Raw genomic sequence first — 20063 nt, 5'->3', positions numbered from 1 at the left:
TTCCCCATAATTAATCCAATTATGTTGGATCTTTGTCATTAGGGTTATTTGTCAAAAAAAAAAAAAAAATATCTCAATCCAAATAATATTGAATAGTTAGTAATACGAACAAGAAATTCATCGTTTTTTATAAAGGGTGATTCTTTTGAGGTTAGGATTTTCATGCATTAGTATTTGACAGATCACGTGGGATTTCAGACATGGTGTCAAAGAGAAAGATGCTCAGTATGCTTTGACATTTCATCATGAATAGCCGAACGATCTGCCACAACGTCGAATTTTCAGTGAATGGGCCCTAGAAAAGTTGGCAGAAAATCCGCTTTTTTATCGACAAATTTTGTTCAGCGATGAGGCTCATTTCTGGTTGAATGGCTACGTAAATAAGCAAAATTGCCGCATTTGGAGTGAAGAGCAACCAGAAGCCGTTCAAGAACTGCCCATGCATCCCGAAAAATGCACTGTTTGGTGTGGTTTGTACGCTGGTGGAATCATTGGACCGTATTTTTTCAAAGATGCTGTTGGACGCAACGTTACGGCGAATGGCGATCGCTATCGTTCGATGCTAACAAACTTTTTGTTGCCAAAAATGGAAGAACTGAACTTGGTTGACATGTGGTTTCAACAAGATGGCGCTACATGCCACACAGCTCGCGATTCTATGGCCATTTTGAGGGAAAACTTCGGAGAACAATTCATCTCAAGAAATGGACCGGTAAGTTGGCCACCAAGATCATGCGATTTGACGCCTTTAGACTATTTTTTGTGGGGCTACGTCAAGTCTAAAGTCTACAGAAATAAGCCAGCAACTATTCCAGCTTTGGAAGACAACATTTCCGAAGAAATTCGGGCTATTCCGGCCGAAATGCTCGAAAAAGTTGCCCAAAATTGGACTTTCCGAATGGACCACCTAAGACGCAGCCGCGGTCAACATTTAAATGAAATTATCTTCAAAAAGTAAATGTCATGGACCAATCTAACGTTTCAAATAAAGAACCGATGAGATTTTGCAAATTTTATGCGTTTTTTTTTAAAAAAAGTTATCAAGCTCTTAACAAATCACCCTTTATTTACGTTCAATTATACGTCAATGACATATGGAAAACCATTCTGAGTAGTAAACCGTTATGAATATTTAAATGCTCCATATGGTGTCGCTCTCACATAGGTCGATAGCATAGAGAGTAGAAAGAGTAAAAGTCTTGCGGACCTAATCACCTCCACCCACTTAACACAGTGGAAGAGAAATTGGAATCAAATCATATAAAATGATTAATAAATGAAATTCATTTTATTTAGTTTAAATTAATTCGATTTACTTAAATTAAATTAAATTTAATTTAATTTAATTTAGTTAAGTTAGGGTTTGTTTAATAATGTACAATGTTATGAAATACAAAAGCAAACAAAAAAAAACAAGTACTTGATAATACCGTTAGACAAGGGCCAATGAAAGCAAAAGTAATGAGATGTAGCAAATTATCACATTGTTAAATAGAGAGAGTGAGAAAGTGAGAGAGGAATTTAAAAATTACCGTTATACGTGGATATTATCAATGTGTTGTTTTATCTTGACAAGCACAGAGTGAAGAATTGTAGTGATATTTACAATATATTCTAACCAGTCAACTGAAGAAAAACATGAACTAATTTCTCACTTATTCAACTATTCCTTTGCAAAGGAAATCAGAGTGTAAAATATTGCTTTTGACGAATAATTAAAATTAGTTTGATTTAATTTTACTTGACTTACCCCCATTTTCATGAAGCTCCGTTAGTGCTCCGTTAGCTAACGAACTTTTAAAACGTACCATGGACATATCTGTCATCTTGCCTATATATTCCACATGTCTGTTAGAAATTTAACTGCTGAAAATTTTTCAGTTAAAGTTAACCGGAGAGAAGATATTTGCAATTTACTTTCTGTTAACTGGCAGTTAAAGCCTAACGGAGCTACAAGAAAATGGCCGTTAATGTAATTTAACTAATTAAAATTTTAATATTTGTAATTTAATTTAAATGAATTTTGAATTAGTTTAAATAAATAAATTTATTTCATTTAATTGAATTGAATTTATTTTTATTTAACTTGTACTTTAAAAATTTAGGCATTAGTTTTTTTTTTTGACGTCAGGTCATAGATTATTGAACAAGCTAACAACGTCATTTTTTATTACTTTACTAGCGTAACCCGGCCCGCTTCGCTGCGCCTTCCGAAGCGTATTGGGAGGAACATTTTGCGTTAACTTAGTCAACTATATCCTTCGTGCTGAAAACAAATTCGAAAAGATTTGAATTCTTTTAAACAAATCGGACTACTTGATTTGTTTATAGGTACAAATACGGCGGGAGAGGGTGTACCTTCTTCTATATTTCTTGTGAATTTTAAGTGTGGTTTGTCAAGGAAAGGTATCCTTCTCCTCAACATATCTGAAAATTAAGCATTATATTATAATAACATACAAAGAATTACTGTTTCCCATCCAATAAATCGGAAAAGGCAAAAGTAGTAAAAAATTTTACCACATTAACATTTGCTAAAATGTTGGAAAATGATGCACCCTCTACGTTGGCTGCCAATTTCATGTAAATTTAAGTTCTTTACTAAAAAGAAGTCTGGCAGAAGCCTGTGCAAAAATCATAAAATTATGTACCGAGTTCCCATTTACGGACAACCCTCTACTTTCAACTTAAGAAAAAAAAAACGGACAAAAGGGAACCCTCTCTTTACTAATAAGAAGTCTGGAAGAAAGAAGCCTGTGCAAAAATCATAAAATTATATACCGAGTTCCCATTTACGGACAACCCTCCACTTTCAATTTAAGAGAAAAAACCGACAAAAGGGAACTCTCTCCCCACCTTCGCTCCACTCTGACCTGATATCGGACTATCACGTACCCTATATTAATTTCGCAACTACTCAATGGTCCCTATAAATTCTATCGAAGTAAATCGACAAAGTTTATTTCAATTTTCCCCTTCCCCAACCAGATATCGAAAAATCATATATTAATCTAAAAATCATGTATAAATTTCATCACCTTCTCCCACGTTCCCTGTAAATTTCAAGTAGATCGGAGATGTTTAATTTTTGCTCTATTGTTTTAAAGGGACGTCACTTTCCCCGATACAATATCGAGAAACACCGGAGTGAATAGCACCCCTAACCTTCCCTGAAAATTATTGAAACTTTCCTTCAAGTGTGGGGCAATGAAGGTTGCCTCTTCATTTATAACCTTTTCCCCCGCTTCCTTTGTAAATTTCAAGAAAACTTAAATTTTTTTATATTTCATGTTAGCCTGATACCGAAACAGGCAATTGACGTCCAAATGCATTATATCTAATTATACAATTATTTTTCGAGCTTTATGGACAGATATAGATTAAGGAACATGGTTAATAGAGCCACTTTTTTTTGCAGTTTTAGAGGAGGACCTCCTCCCCGACCAAATGTCGAAAAGCGTATCTTTTGTAAACGTCCCAGAAAATGTCAAGCATATTATAAGCCTAAAGGGCGGCCTCTCTTCCGTCCAAAAATCACAAAATCAGGTATCAACTATTACGGATGACAGAGGTTACGATCTCTCCCCAGTACTCTGTAAATTTCAAGTAACTCGGTAAAGTTTAATTGTTTCTCTGTATGTACTTAAGAGAAGCGGATGTCTCCCTATGCCCTTTTATTTTTATTAAAAAATCAGGAACCTGATATAAATTTCATAACCTCACCCATTTTTCCGTAAAATTTCAGTCGGGGGAGTTTAGTTTTGTTTTCACTGTACTTTAAAAAAAGTCGGGCAAAGGTGTGGCCCCCCTTCCCTGACGAAATATCGAAAAATAATGTAGCGGATTTTTGTCTAGATGCCAACCCCAACATTCAATGAAAATTTCATGCAAATCGCATAATTTTGTTCCAAGTTTCAAAAAGTAAGGCAAGGGGGAGGTTCCCCTCCCCGTCCGCATATGAAATCATCAGGTACCCCATATTAATTCCACAACCTCACCGCATGTTCTTTTTAAATCTCAGATAATTTAGAGAATTTTAGTTTTTTCACTGTACTTTAAAAAAAGTCGAGGTCCCCCTCCGCCACCAAATATCGAAATATAAAGTAGCGGATCTTTGTCTAGTTGCCAACCCCAACCTTCAATGAAAATTTCAAGCAAATCGGTCAACTTTGGTCCAATTTTCAAAAAGTCCGACAAAGGGGAGGTCCCCCTCCGCGACCAGGTGTCAAAAAATGAGGTACCCTATTTTAACCACATGAACGTCCCCTATGATCTCTGAAAGTTTCAAGTAAATCGGTTCAGCCGTTTCGGAGCCAACTCGGTTCATACAAACAAACAAACAAATAAACAAACATAGATTGAATTTTATATATATAGATTTGTGAAAAATTATTTCATTAGGATATATCTTTGATATATTTAGTACTCATCTTTAGTGAGACATTTTATTGAAAAAAAACTTTTGGATTTTCTCCTTACAAAGCTCATGACTAATGATAGCTAAACAAATCTTTAAAATATAAAATCGCAAAAAAAAACGAAGAAATTTCAACATATATAATTTAAAATAAAAAATTAGATAAAATAAAATTTAATTCCATTAAATATGTATATTAACACACAAAAAATTATATCACCATAAATAAAAAATCAACAACAAATAGTTTTTCCCCCCATTGTGTGAAGACAATTTTTGGACGCCTATGTGACGCACTTAATAGCTGACTGTGTGTCTCCCATGAATTTCAATTGGTGGTGGAGGGTACTTTTCTTGACTATTGTTGTTATTGTTATATCTGTTTTTGTTGGCTATATATTAAATTCTTTTCTTTTTGTTGATTTTTTAATGCGGATTTTCATACAACATGGATTTCATAATATTTTGTTTTTTGGCGAACAAATTTTTTTTTAGTATCATTTGTGTATTGGTGGCTGAAAGACAAAAAATTTGCTCACTAAAAGGGCAGCACATTGCGCCCGATTCAAGTGTTGTTTGGTTTAATTGCTTTGCCTAATATCGTTGGCGGTGATTTCATTACAATATGGATAAATTATCGCCTGTACCTCAAAGTGGCAGTGATGCTCTGGATATAATAGGCAACATAATTGGATGTATGGAAATCATCATTTTCACTATTTTGCTAATCTGCTCCGGTCACTTTACCTTCAATGTCCCATCATGCCCTTTCGACAGTTGTAAGTTGCTTCGTGAGTTGATTTACTCCGAAAAAAATCGAAATAGTTTTCTTCCATTGTCGAGATGATTTTGTGATACTGTGACCTTTTTGTCGATATGCAGCGTTGCACGTTTGTCTGGGAGTATTCTGTCTTATGTTGGTCATGTTTATTTTGTCCTTCGTATTGGCCGTGGCCATAGCAATGGTATGTATATAAATAAAATGATTATCTAAATGATTTCGACCGTTTGATATTGTGATGTGATCTTTTTAGAATTTTGTTGAAGTGTTTGTAGTTCTTGGAAGATGTTTGTTGATTGTAGGAGAGAAAGGTTTCTCGTTGAGATAAAGATATACTCTAAGTTGAGTACCTTTTTTTGAGAGGCTCAAATTTGAAGTCTTCGAGAAGTGTTGTGCTCTACAGCCCCTTTTGACTACCATAACTGCGTTTTGTTTTTGTTGTAATGTTGTTGCAAATACAAAAGCAACAATAAAGAAATTAAAAAGACCAATAGACATAAACATGCTAAAGTAGTGAGAAGAATCTCACATAGAGAGAAAGTCAGAGAGAGATAGAGAGGTAGAGTGAAGAATTAAAACAAATTGTCGTTATAGTTGGGGTTTGTGTATGGATTTTTTAGCATTGCAATCTTGACTATTGTAATATAGTAGCCAGTCTGTTGCAGAGGTACATAAAATAATTATTCATCGGTATTAACAAAAGGAAATTAGAGAGCGAAATATTGCAATTGGTGAATAGAAGTAAATCAGTGAAAGGTTATAATATAAAACAACGAATCGATAGCAAATAAAAAAGTTCAGCATGGCAAAAAAAGTTAGATTCCAGAGACAAAAACATGAATTTGAGAGAAAGAGTGAGAGACCCTAAATTAGCTCCAGTTGCCCACAGTATGTATTCAGCTTTACCGATGTGCCACTTTAGTGGCAAATTTGCCAGATTTTTTGGCCGATGCCACAAACTAAATGTGATACTTTTTACGAATTTGTGCCACTTTTAAGATAATATGCGTCACTTTCCCAAAAGTTTACATTTTATGGGAAGTTAACACCATAGAAAGATAGCAACAAATAATTGATGATGGATCCCAAGAGAGCTCAGTTGAACAAATTTTGCAATCAATATTGTAGAGTGAGAGAGAAATTACAAAATACGTAGGCCATGAAGCCGAATCACAAATTATTTCAGAAAACATCCCTGAAACTGATATTAATACAGTTATAAAAAAAACAAGTATATACGGCCGTAAGTTCGGCCAGGCCGAATCTTATGTACCCTCCACCATGGATTGCGTAGGAACTTCTACTAAAGGCTGTCTTCCACAATCGAATTACTTGGGTTGCGATAACACTTGCCGATGGCAAGGTATCGTAAAACTTTTTAACACTGTCTTCTAAATTGTAAGTTAGCCCATACGGGGTATATATTAAACAAAAAAGGCCGATTAAATACGTATATAATCTAGTTTGACAAAATTTTCTATAGAAATAAAATTTTGACAAAATTTTCTATAGAAATAAAAATTTGACAAAATTTTCTATAGAAATAAAAACTTGACAACATTTTCTATAGAAATAAAATGTTGACAAAATTTTCTATGGAAGTAAAATGTGGACAAAATTTTCTATAGCAATACAACTTTGACAAAAATTTCTATAGAAATAAAATGTTGACAAAATTTTGTATAGAAATAAAATTTTGACAAAATTTTGTATAGAAATAAAATGTTGACAAAATTTTCTACAGAAATAAATTTTTTACAAAATTTTCTATAGAAATAAAATTTTGACAAACATTTCTATAGAAATAAACTTTTGACAAAACTTTCTATAGAAATGAAATTTTAACAAAACTTTCTATAGTAATAAAATTTGACAAAATTTTCTATGGAAATAAAGTTTTGGTAGATTACAAAATTTTCTATAGAAATAAAATTTTGACAAAATTTTCTATGGAAATAAAATTTTGACAAACATTTGTATAGAAATAAACTTTTGACAAAACTTTCTATAGAAATGAAATTTTGATAAAACTTTCAATTTTTACATGGCTGTTAGAGGCCATATATTGACAAAATGTACCAAATTTCAACCGTATCGGATGACTTTTGCTCCTTCAAGAGGTTCCGGACGTCAAATCTGGGGACGGTTTATATGGGAACTATATATAATTATGGACCGATATGGACCAATTTTTGCATGGTTGTTAGAGACCATATACTAACACCATGTACCAAATTTCAACTGGATCGGATGAATTTTGGTCTTCCAAGAGGCTCCGAAGGTCAAATCTGGGGATCGGTTTATATGGGGGCTATATATAATTATGGACCGATATGGACCAATTTTTGCATGGTTATTAGAGGCCGTAAACTAACATCAGGTACCAAATTTCAACCGGATCGGATCAATTTTGCCCCTCCAAGAGGCTCCGGAGGTCAAATCTGGGGATCGGTTTATATGGGGGCTATATATACTTATGGACCAATATGGACCAATTTTTGCATGGTTATTAAAAACCGTATACTAAGACCACGTACTAAATTTAAACCGGATCGGATGAATTTTGCTCCTCCAAGAGGCTCCGGTGTTCAAATCTGGGGATCGGTTTATATGGGAGCTACATATAATTATGGACCGATATGGACCAATTTTTGCATGGTGGTTAGAGGCCGTATACTTACATCAGGTACCAAATTTCAACCGGATCGGATGAATTTTGCCCTTCCAAAAGTCTCCGGAGGTCAAATCTGGGGATCGGTTTATATGGGGGCTATATATAATTATGGACCGATATGGACCAATTTTTGCATGGTTGTTAGAGACCATATACTAACATCAGGTACCAAATTTCAATTGGATCGGATGAATTTTGCCCCTTCCAGAGGCTCCGAAGGTCAAATCTGGGGATCGGTTTATATGGGGGCTATATATAATTATGGACCGATATGGACCAATTTTTGCATGGTTGTTAGAGACCGTATACTAAGACCACGTACCAAATTTCAACCGGATCGAATGAATTTTGCTGCTCCGGGAGGCTCCCCAAGCCAAATTTGGGGATCGGTTTATATGGGGGCTATACGTAAACGTGGTCCGATATGGCCCATTTTCAATACCATCCGACCTACATCAATAACAACTACTTGTGCCAAGTTTCAAGTCGATAGCTTGTTTCGTTCGGAAGTTAGCGTGATTTCCACAGACGGACGGACAGCCGGACAGACGGACAGACGGACGGACATGCTTAGATCGACTCAGAATTTCACCACGACCCAGAATATATATACTTTATGGGGTCTTAGAGCAATATTTCGATGTGTTACAAACGGAATGACAAAGTTAATATACCTCCATCCTATGGTGGAGGGTATAAAAAACATTCTAAAATTTTACCACACTACTATTTGTTATGAAATTTTATCAGGAAGTGATATAGATGACAAAACATTTAATAATATTCTTAGATTCTTGGATCCGCATTACCTAAAAACCAGTGATGTTATAGATTATGTTGATATCGTAAATATAATTAAACGGTCTGTTGATTTTATAAACGAGCTTAACATATTAGAGTATAAATCTAAAGATACCAGCTAGAGACAATTATTTGTAAGTACAAATGTGGAAGATTTGTGATTCAAAGTAGGAAATATAAAAAATAATTTTAATTAGCATTTGTTTTATAATTTGTATGAATTTGCAAAAATTATGTTTTAACTTTACCTCATAGCAGTGAAAAATAAATGAACAAACAGACTCAAAATACAAACTTTTCATTCCATTCTGTCAATTCTAAATTGTAAAGTTGCCAAGGAACTCGAGAAATGATTTCGTCATGATAATCTCATTACAATGTGTAGAAAAGAAGGACCTAGAAACAAATATGTTACCCAAATTTTATCGTTCGTCCTTGTGCCAAAAAAACTCCCTGTACCAAATTTCATCAAAATCGGCTAATAATTGCGACCGGAATCCAATGAACAACAAATACATGGACAGACGGACGGACGAACACCAAGCGCTAGATCGACTCAGCAGGTGATTCTGAGTCGATCGGTATATATTTTATGTGGTCTAAAATCAATATTTCTGGTAGGCACATTTTTTGGCAGATCAAACTTATTATACCCTGACCACTGTGGTTTAGGGTATAAAAAAACACCAAGCGATGATCCTTAGCACTCTACCTTACAGTGTAGTTCGCCACCAATATTCAAGTGCCGCCAATGGTATTGGTGTGGACCGCCGTAACGGCTGATGGTCGTTGCCCTCTCGTATTCATATACCGTGGGTCGAAATAAATGCCGAATATTACCGGCAAATTTCCAACAGATGGTATTGAAGGCCTGGATAGAAAAACATTTCGGCCGTAGACCATGGACATTTCAACAGGACTAACATAGAGTGATAAAAAAATCCGGATTTTTTGAACGTCGGCTTTTCTCGGTTTTAAAAAACAGGTGGACAGTGTTGTTTGAAACAAATAACCGGTTCAGTAGGTTTTCTTAAAAACACGTAAGTTTGAAAGGAAAATCTAAGTTTATTGTCAGAAAAAATAAAAGGAAAAAATAATTCGATAATTTATTAAAAGTTGGACACATTTTTTTTTTAATTTACGTTGCAACTATTTTGAAGAATTTTATAGCAGTTTATTAAAAACCCAAGATTTATATTTGGCGTTATATTGGTCATTTTACACTAAAAGTATATACGGCCGTAAGTTCGGCCAGGCCGAATCTTATGTACACTCCACCATGGATTGCGTAGAAACTTCTACGAAAGACTGTCATCCACAATCGAATTACTTGGGTTGTGGTATCTTAAATCGTTTTCTAAATTGTGAGTTAGTCCATACGTGGTATATACTAGACAAAAAAGGTATGTATAGGTAAGTCTACAAATAATTACGAATCGATATGGACTTTTGCACGGTACGTAGGGAGCCAGAATTGAAATATGGGGGTCGCTTATATAGGGGCTATATACACACAGAAAAAAATATCACCAAAATATTTCCAATTAAAAAGTTAATTGAAGTTGACAATTTTTTCAATTAATAAATTAATTGATACAATTAACTTTTTAATCATGATAGAAACATTAAGTTAATTAAGTCAATGATTGAAATTTTTAAAATGTTTAATTAAAAAATTAATTGATACAATTAACTTTTTAATCAAATTCGGAAGACTAATTCAGTTAAAAAAAGTGCTGATTTTTTTAACTTTTTTAATTAAAAATGTATTTCAAACAATCATTTGTTAATCCAAATAAAAACTCTAAGCCAATCTAACTAAGTAATTAAAAATAGTTACATTTTTTAATTAATAAATTAATTGCGTTTTGAAATCAACATCAATTAAATTTTTAATTGAATCAATTAAAAAATTAATTGAATTTTGCTGAAAAAATCAATTAATTTTTTAATCAAGAATTTTTTCTATGCCCAATTAAAACTGTGATTGATACTATCATTTTCGTGATTGAAGACATTTCAATTAAAAAATTAATTGGATCAATTAATTTGGTGATTGAATCAGAGAAAAAATTGTTTGTGTGCAGTTATGAACTTGATATGGACCAATTTTTATGTGATTGGGGATCTATTTATCTGAGGGCTAAATATAACGTAGACCGATATGGACCTAGCTAGGCTAGGTTGTTAACGGCCATATACTACCACAGTGTACCAAATTTCAACTGACTCGGATGAAATTTGCTCCTCCAAGAGGCTCCAAAACCAAATCTCGGGATCGGTTTATATGGGGCTATATATGATTATGGACTGATATGGACCACTTTTGGCATGGTTGTTAAATATGATATACTACCACCACGTACCAAATTTCAACCAGATCGCATGAATTTTGCTTCTCCAAAAGGCACCGAAGGTCTAATCTGGGGATCGGTTTATATGGGGCTCTATATAAATATGGACTGATATGAACCAATTCCTGCATGGTTGTTGGATACCATATACTAACATCACGTACCAAATTTCAACCAAATCGGATAAATTTTGCCCTTCCAAGGGGCTCCGGAGGTCAAATCTGGGGATCGGTTTATATGGGGGCTATATATAATTATGGACCGATTTCGACCAATTTTTGCATGGGTGTTTGAGGCTATATATTAACACCATGTACCAAACTTCAGCCGGATCGGATGAAATTTACTTGTCTTAGAGACTCCGCAAGCCAAATTGGAGGATCGGTTTATATGGGGGCTATATATAATTATTGACGATGTGGATCAATTTTTCTATGGTTGTTAGAGATCATATGCTGACATCATGTACCAAATTTCAGCCGGATCGGATTATGGATAGATGTGGACCAATTTATCCATGGTTATTATAGATCATATGCTGACACCATGTACCAAATTTCAGCCGGATCGGATTACATTTGCTTCTCTTAGAGGCTCCGAAAGCCAAATCGGGGGATCTTTTTATATGGGGCTTTATATAATTATGGACCGATGTGGAGAAATTTTTGCACGATTATTAGAGACCATATACTAACACAATGTACCAAATTTCAGCCGGATCGGATGAAATTTGCTTCTCTTAGAGGATCCGCACACCAAATTTGGGGGTCCGTTTATATGGAGGCTATACGTAAAAGTGGATCGATATGGCCCATTTGCAATACCATCCGACCTACATCAATAAAAACTATTTGTGCCAAATTTCAAGGCGATAGCTTGTTTCGTTCGGAAGTTAGCGTGATTTCAACAGACGGACGGACGGTCGGACGGACATGTTCAGATCGACTCAGAATTTTACCTAGACCCAGAATATATATACTTTATGGGGTTTTAGAGCATTATTTCGATGTGTTACAAACGGAATAACAAAGTTAATATACCACCCATCCTATGGTGGAGGGTATAAAAATTTAGCCCTTTAATTTGTCGCATTACATGTATGTTATACAAGCCACCATGTATGTTATAGTGGATTACTTAAAGCTGGTCAGGAATATTTTGATAAATCTACCAAAAGGCCAAAAATTCAAGCAATCTTCCAAACGATAAAAATTTCTACCATTTTTGGTAGAATTATTCCAACTGTGGCAACCATGAAAAAAAATGAAAAAAAGTATTGGGCCATGACTGCCCAGTTATTAGAGGTTTCACTGTATATTATGACAGTTGCCCGACCGGTATTACATTTTGTAACTACCTGTGCCCTTCGTCTTCTAAACGAAACAGTCTTATTTGTTTTTTTTTTTTAATGGATTATCGATGTGCAATAAAAGAATAAATGTTTTTGGCATATATGGCATAAATAAATGTTTTATATATTTGCATTCACTCAAGAAATCAAAAAGTAATTCCTTTTAATTTCGTTTCTATTTTCCCAATTTCAGCGTAATGCCGCATGTATGCTTCCCTGGTTAATTATGTCAATTTTCGTAACAATTGGCGGTATAATATATCTCTCCATATTTCCCCATCTATTACTGGGTGTATTTGGATGTCTGGTACTATGTAAGTCTTGTATTGTGAAAATATTATTTTTGTTTTCCATTATAATAAAAATTAAAAACACTTTCAATTTTGCATTATAGGTCCATTGATTTTAACATGGTATCCTTTGTATAAACTCTATAAGAAATATCGTACACCGCATAGAGTTTCAGAAGACCATAGACTTTCATATGGTTTAGATGAGCGATACACCCTGAATAGACCGGATAAAATGCTCTACGCTTCACAATTGGTAGCCCATCCAAATGGTTCATTATATCCCATTGAAATGGCACCATCACGCCGTGCTTCACAATATACTTACAACGAGGAAGGCAGTCACTATAATCCGATCAATGTGAATGTTGATCCGAATTATCATTATGTACTAAATAGTCCAGCTCCTGGCTGGAGAGTTGGTTTATATCCACAAATGTCCAATAAAGTATATATTTAGATAAAGACTAAAACTTCATCGAGGGAAAATATTTTGTAATTAAAATCAGAGGAAGGGTTACACAAAAAAGAGAGGTTGACAACATTTGCAATCGTCTTCAAGTGGACAACTCTGTGATATTACCATTAGTGAGTGAGTGAATGTTATAAAAGGCGTGGATGTTTTCTAACCTTAGCATGTTACAGTCTAGCTGATATGTAATGCAACAAAGTCAAACACTGTATTTTGCCATTTTGTCCAAATTTTATTGTTCATAGACGGGAATAACATCTATATATGGTATCAATTAATTTCACACGCTGCAAGAATATGGTTTGGTATTTCGGTCTATTCCCCGAGAAGCACCTCCTTGATATGATCAACTCTTTTTTTTGTAGTGCCAACCTAACCCTCTAAAATACCTTAGGTTAAAAAGTCCAACGGATTGAGATCCGGAGTCATTCTGGCTAAATGCGTGTGATTAATTACACTAGTTTACACTCAAAATGTACACTTGATGAAAATCAACTACGTATTTTGACCTGCTGAATTCGAAAAAAAAAATTATGGAACAGTTTTTAAGATATCCCGTTATTTTTAAATTTTCGCTCTTTTTTCACTAAACGCAAAATATCTCGAGTTAGAAATATCCGATTATAACGTTGTTGGTACTTAAATGAAAGGTAATAAGATGACAAATAATCGTGTGTAATTGGATCTGCGATAAGATAAGTTAAATTTTTTTTCGAATTCAGCAGCTCAAAATACATGAGAAAAGTTAATTTTCATCAAGTGTACATGAATATTTTTTTTCTTTAATTATTATAAAATTATTGTTTTAGGTTTTTAATTATTATCCAATAATTTATTTAATTCTAGTTTATATGATTTTAATTTATTTTAGTTTCATTTCACAGCTTATTACAATATATATTTATTTTATTAATTTTAATGAATTTTTGTTTTGGGGATCCTCGAAGAGAAGCAAATTTCATCCGATCCGGCTGAAATTTGGTACATGGTGTTAGTATGTGGTCTCTAACAAGCGTGTAAAAATTGGTCCACAGCGGTCAATAATTATATATAGCCCCCATATAAACCGATCCCCCGATTTGGCTTGCGGAGCCTCTAAGAGAAGCAAATTTCATCCGATCCGACTAAAATTTGGTACATGGTGTTAGTATATGGTCTCTAATGACCATGCAAAAATTTCTCCACATCGGTCCATAATTATATATAGCCCCCATATAAACCGATCACCAGATTTGACCTCCGGAGCCTCTTCGAAGACCAAAATTTAACTGATTCAGTTTAAATTTGGTACGTGGTGTTAATATATGGCCTCAAACACCAATGCAAATATTGGTCTAAATCGGTCCATAATTATATATAGCCCCCATATAAACCGATCCCCCGATTTGGCCTCCGGAGCCCCTTGGAAGAGCAAAATTCAAGCGATTCGGTTGAAATTTGGTACGTGATGTTAGTATATGGTATCCAACAATCATACAGGAATTGTTTCATATCAGTCCATAATTATATATAGCCTCCATATAAACCGATCCCCAGATTTGACCTCCGGTGCCTTTTGGAGAAGCAAAATTCATCCGATCTGGTTGAAATTTGGTACGTGGTGGTAGTATATGATATTTAACAACCATGCCAAAAGTGGTCCATATCAGTCCATAATCATATATAGCCCCCATATAAACCGATCCCGAAATTTGGTTTTGGAGCCACTTGGAGGAGCAAATTTCGTCCGAGTCAGTTGAAATTTGGTACATTGTGCTAGTAATTCGATTGTGGATGACAGTCTTTTGTAGAAGTTTCTACGCAATCCATGGTGGAGGGTACATAAGCTTCGGCCTGGCCGAACTTGCGGCCGTATATACTCGTACTTGTTTAATTTTATTTTCATTTTTATTTTTTTTTTCTTTTACTATTATTTAATTATTACAATATTATTTATTAATAATTATATTATTTAACTATTATGCTATAATTTATTTTAACTAATTTATATTAATTTAATTTCATTTATGTAAAAAAATTCAATTTATTTCTCATCACTCATTTTTTCTTCAGTGTATTTTGTAGAGAGCTGGATCACATTGCAATGTTTTGTTCTCTCATGAAAGTGAAATTAGAAATTATTTATTAAACGTGTTTTTCGGTCTTCCAAGTACACCTACTTATAAGGTGTATTTGTCTATGACACTGGAAGCTTGGCTAGATCACATTATCAATGACGTCGTAATATGAGCTAACATATGCTCGTGTTCTCAGCAAAAGCGTAGTTGGTTTTGTTGTTGTGAACTCACAAGTTGTGAGTTCACAACTTCTCACCACAGACTCTCAATATTTGGGGTCTTTGTCAACTGCCTTGTTCTACTTCTTTTACCCCCAAATAAAGTCTTTTTTGTTGTTTCATTTATTTTTAGCAAAAAAAAAAAAAAAAGTGTGCACGTTTGTTTTTTATTTATCAACAAGAACAACAACAAAAATAATGTTAACATTTTTATCTCAATTCTTGTTTAAGTCTTTACCGATTGTATGCATTCATGAGCAGTGTGTGCGTGCGTGTGTTGTGAGTAGTAAGCCGTAGAGCTTGCGGTGGTAAGAGTTTCACTGCCCCAGCAGTAGTCAGCCGTAACTTTGTTCATTTCACACCGATGTTATTTTCGGTTTCTTTTATGCGTGGCTTTCTTGTTCTGCATGTTCAGTTCTATTTCGGTTTCGGTGGCTTTAACTACAGATATTTGCCGGTCTTATAAGTGTTGCCGTTACAGTTTATATTGTGTGTGAAACCCATTTAGTATGCACCCTTTCCATGATGACACTCTGGATAAAATGGGTAAAATTATCGGTTATACCCAAGTGTATCTTTTTACGATCCTCCTGATGTATGTCTGTTACACATTTCGAACATCAGCATGTACATTGCAAGCGGCCGATTCACAGTCTAATGTCTGCCTGGGGACAGTGGCTTTGACATTGATAATGCTGGCAATATCCGTTAGCCTGGCTGTGGGCATTTCCTTGGTAGGTAAGACAGTTGAGTAATGAAAGTGAAATATGCAAAGGCAAAAACAAAAAAAGTGTGGTAATTAAAGTGCTCTAAATGACTCAAACAACCTGTTGGGTTTTGGGGAGGAGGAGGAGGAGGAGGAGGAGGAAAAAGTGACATGTGGTGGCATTTACATGTGAATACAATTCTTATTTAGTATCTATTACCAATTAATATAATTCTAGGTGACTTTTATTAAAATAACAAATATAAGTAAGTGTTGAGCAGGATCCAATTATCTTGACAATTATTTAATGATTTTTGAATTGATTCGAAATCGAAGACTCGGTTATGTTTCTTCTTAAAAAAAAAAAAAAAAAACAAAATAAAAAACAAAAACTTTTAAATGGAATTAAATTAATTTTTAACCTTTTTTATTTTTTTTTTGATTAATTTTAATACATGTAAACCCAACTAAATGAAAGAATTTTTACTTAAAATACGTTTTCTTTTTATATTTTATTTAGCGCCAATCGAATTTCCTATTACCTTGGTTGATAATGTCCAGTGTCACAGTGATATTTATAATTGCCTACATTTTGGCATATGGAAATCTTTTCCTAACTATTTTGGGTTCATTGATTTTGTGTAAGTCTCCTACCTAAATTTCTTTTGAAATTTTAATTTAATCATGGGCAACTTTTTTTCAATTTCTTTTTCCAGTTCTAGTCATGTTATCATGGTATCCATCATTTAAACTTTATCAAAGATATCGCCTGGAAAGAAGATCTGAAGCTGAGATTCATGGCCAGCAAAGGAGATTGCATGAATCACGACCTCTTAATGGAATTAAACACTCTTCTTCGTTACCCACATACAGTGATATTGTGAAGGATCCTTTGGATGCGTATACCATGGAGCCTCCTTCTTACGATGAAATTATAAATATGAATGGAAAATCACTATATCTGGCTGATATCTAAAGCAAATTTGTTTTGCAAGGATATTTTGGGAACTTTATGGAAGTTGCCTGGAAACTGCAACTGAAAATTGAGTTGATATGAATGCCCTCTGTCTTATTACACAGAAGCATTAAATGCCCGAAGAAACAGATGAGAAAGAGGAGAAATTCTTTATTAAATGTGGAATTTCTTATAAAGAGAAAATGTATTTTGAATGGAATTTTTAGTAAATATACCAAAAAAAGGAGCGAAAACTTTACAATTTTTTTCTGAAATTTCCATAATGCTTTCTTAAAATAACGAAACATTTTAACTACTATTTTCGAAACTCGTCGTATTAAAACAAAAGAAAATATTAAAAAAAAAAAAAAAAACATTGTCGCCAATTTATAGCCATATTAAACAGGCTGCGGTTCATTCTTTCCATTTTTGAGAACAATTCGAAAATTTTCTTTTATTTTAGTTTGCATTGAACTTATTTGTACAGTCATTGAGTTTTATACACACGTCTAATTCATAAATTGTTTGAGACATAGTTTAAAAATAAAGAAATAAAAGTTTAAAATAAAGAAAATAAAAATAAAGGAAACCAAAATCTATTTTTTAGGAATAAAAATACAAGCAAATTTAGCTTCATTTTAACGTTGGACTGTTTTATGTGTACTTATCAAAACTAGTATATATGAATTTTTTATATGATATATAAGACTATTCTAAACTATTTTACAGGACGATATTCTGAATGTATGTATTAGATTTACTATTTATTATATTTGTAAGCTTAGTATTTAGAATCATAGACCTGGTTCTTTGTTTAAAATATAATTTGAATATGCATTTGTATCATCAAAATTTATATCTAAAAAAAAAACAACAGTTTTTATTTTAGTAGAAAATGTCACCGGAGGTCAAATCTGGCGACCGGTTTATATGGGAGCTATATATAATTATGGACTGATAGGAACCAATTCCTGCATGGTTGTTGGATACCATATACTAACATCACGTACCAAATTTCAACCGAATGGGAAGAATTTTGCTCTTCCAAGATGCTCCGGAGGTCAAATCTGGGGATCGGTTTATATGTAATTATGGACCGATATCGACCAATTTTTGCATGGGTGTTTGAGGCCATATATTAACATCACGTACCAAATTTCAACTGAATCAGATGAATTTTGGTCTTCCAAGAGGCTCCGGAGGTCAAATCTGGTGATCGGTTTATATGGGGGCTATATATAATTATGGACCGATATGGACCAATTTTTGCATGGTCATTAGAGACTATATACTAACATCATGTACCAAATTTCAGCCGGATCAGATGAAATTTGTTTCTCTTAGATGCTCTGCAAGCCAAATCGGGGGATCGGTTTATATGTAATTACGGGCCGATATGGACCAATTTTTGCATGGTCAATAGAGACCATATATCATGTACCAAATTTCAGCCGGATCGGATGAAATTTGTTTCTCTTAGAGGCTCTGCAAGCCAAATCGGGGGATCGGTTTATATGGGGGCTATATATAATTATTGACCGATATAGACCAATTTTTGCATGGTCAATAGAGACCATATACTAACATCATGTACCAAATTTCAGCCGGATCGGATGAAATTTGCTTCTCTTAGAGGCCTTGCAAGCCAAATTTGAGGATCCGTTTATATGGGGGCTATTCGTAAAAGTGGACCGATATGGCCCATTTGCAATACCATCCGACCTACATCAATAACAACTACTTGTGCCAAGTTTCAAGTCGATAGCTTGTTTCGTTCGGAAGTTAGCGTGATTTCAACAGACGGACGGACATGTTCAGATCGACTCAGAATTTCACCAGGGCCCAGAATATATATGCTTTATGGGATCTTAGATCAATATTTCGATGTGTTACAAACGGAATGACAAAGTTAATATACCCCCCATTTTATGGTGGAGGGTATACAAATTTGTAAAAATTTTATATAGAGAATTTTGTTAAAATTATACTTTTATAGAAAATGTTCACAAAAGTTTATTTCTCTAGGAAATTTTGTAAAAATTGTATTTCTATAGAAAATTTCGTTGAAATTTAATTTATATAGGAAGTTTTATCAAAATTTTATTTCTACAGCAAATTTGGTCAAAATTGTATTTCTATAGAAAATTTTGGCAAATTTTATTTCTATAGAAAAGTTTGTCAAAATTTTATTCCCATAGAAAATTTTGGAAAAATTTTATTTTTATATTTTTTTTTTCAAAATTTTATTTCAATAGAAAATTTTGTCAAAATTTTATTTCCATAGAACATTTTGGCAAAATTTTATTCCCATAGACAATTCTGGAAAAATTTTATTTCTATAAAAAAATTTGTCTAAATTTTATTTCTATAGACAATTTTGTCAAAATTTTATTCCTATAGAAAATTTTGTCAAAATTTTATTCCTATAGAAAATTTTGTCAAAATTTTATTTTTAGTTTTCTTTGTTGACCTTTGGAATTTTATAATTACTGGGATTTTTCGTTTGGCTTGAGATCATGATAAATGAAAAATGCTGGCTCCTTGCAAAGTTAGATATGAGCTTTGCAAGGAGGAAGTCCATTACATTGTGAAATATAATTTCTCGCTCCGAAATAGCAATATTTCAATAATAAAACAATCAAAAGCAATTACACTAGCATTTTTCATTTATCATGGCCTCAAGCCAACCGAAAAATCCCAATAATTATAAAATTATATTTCTATAAAAAACTTCGTCAAAATTTTATTTCTATAGAAATTTTGGTCAAAATTTAATTTCTATAGAAATTTTTGCCAAATTTTATTTCTATAGAAAATTTTGTTAAAATTTTATTTCCATAGAAAATTTGGTTAACATTTTATTGCTATAGAAAATTTTATTTCCTTAGAAAATTTTGTTAAAAATTTTATTTCTACAAAAAACTTTGTCAAAATTTTAGTTCTATAAAAAACTTTGTCAAAATTTTATTTCTGTAGAAAATTTTGTT

At 33.4% G+C, this 20063-nt stretch overlaps 2 protein-coding genes across 2 annotated transcripts; both read left to right on the top strand.

Moving 5' to 3' along the window:
- Positions 1–4889: 4889 nt before the first annotated feature.
- Positions 4890–13141, top strand: LOC142241110 (uncharacterized). Its single transcript, XM_075312846.1, has 4 exons — positions 4890–5196; positions 5300–5382; positions 12572–12692; positions 12773–13141. The coding sequence occupies exons 1-4, from the start codon at positions 5043–5045 to the stop codon at positions 13126–13128; spliced, it is 714 nt and encodes a 237-aa protein (XP_075168961.1). The 5' UTR covers positions 4890–5042; the 3' UTR covers positions 13129–13141.
- A 2468-nt stretch (positions 13142–15609) lies between these two features.
- LOC142238415 (uncharacterized) lies at positions 15610–17234 on the top strand. The gene is made up of 3 exons (XM_075310054.1): positions 15610–16149; positions 16642–16762; positions 16838–17234. Exons 1-3 carry the CDS (start codon positions 15925–15927, stop codon positions 17095–17097), a joined length of 606 nt encoding a protein of 201 aa, XP_075166169.1. The 5' UTR covers positions 15610–15924; the 3' UTR covers positions 17098–17234.
- The last annotated feature ends 2829 nt before the right edge of the window (positions 17235–20063 follow it).

This window comes from Haematobia irritans, chromosome 5, assembly GCF_050003625.1.
Source record: "Haematobia irritans isolate KBUSLIRL chromosome 5, ASM5000362v1, whole genome shotgun sequence".
NCBI lineage: Eukaryota > Metazoa > Arthropoda > Insecta > Diptera > Muscidae > Haematobia > Haematobia irritans.
This window is presented reverse-complemented; position numbering and strand designations above follow the sequence as displayed.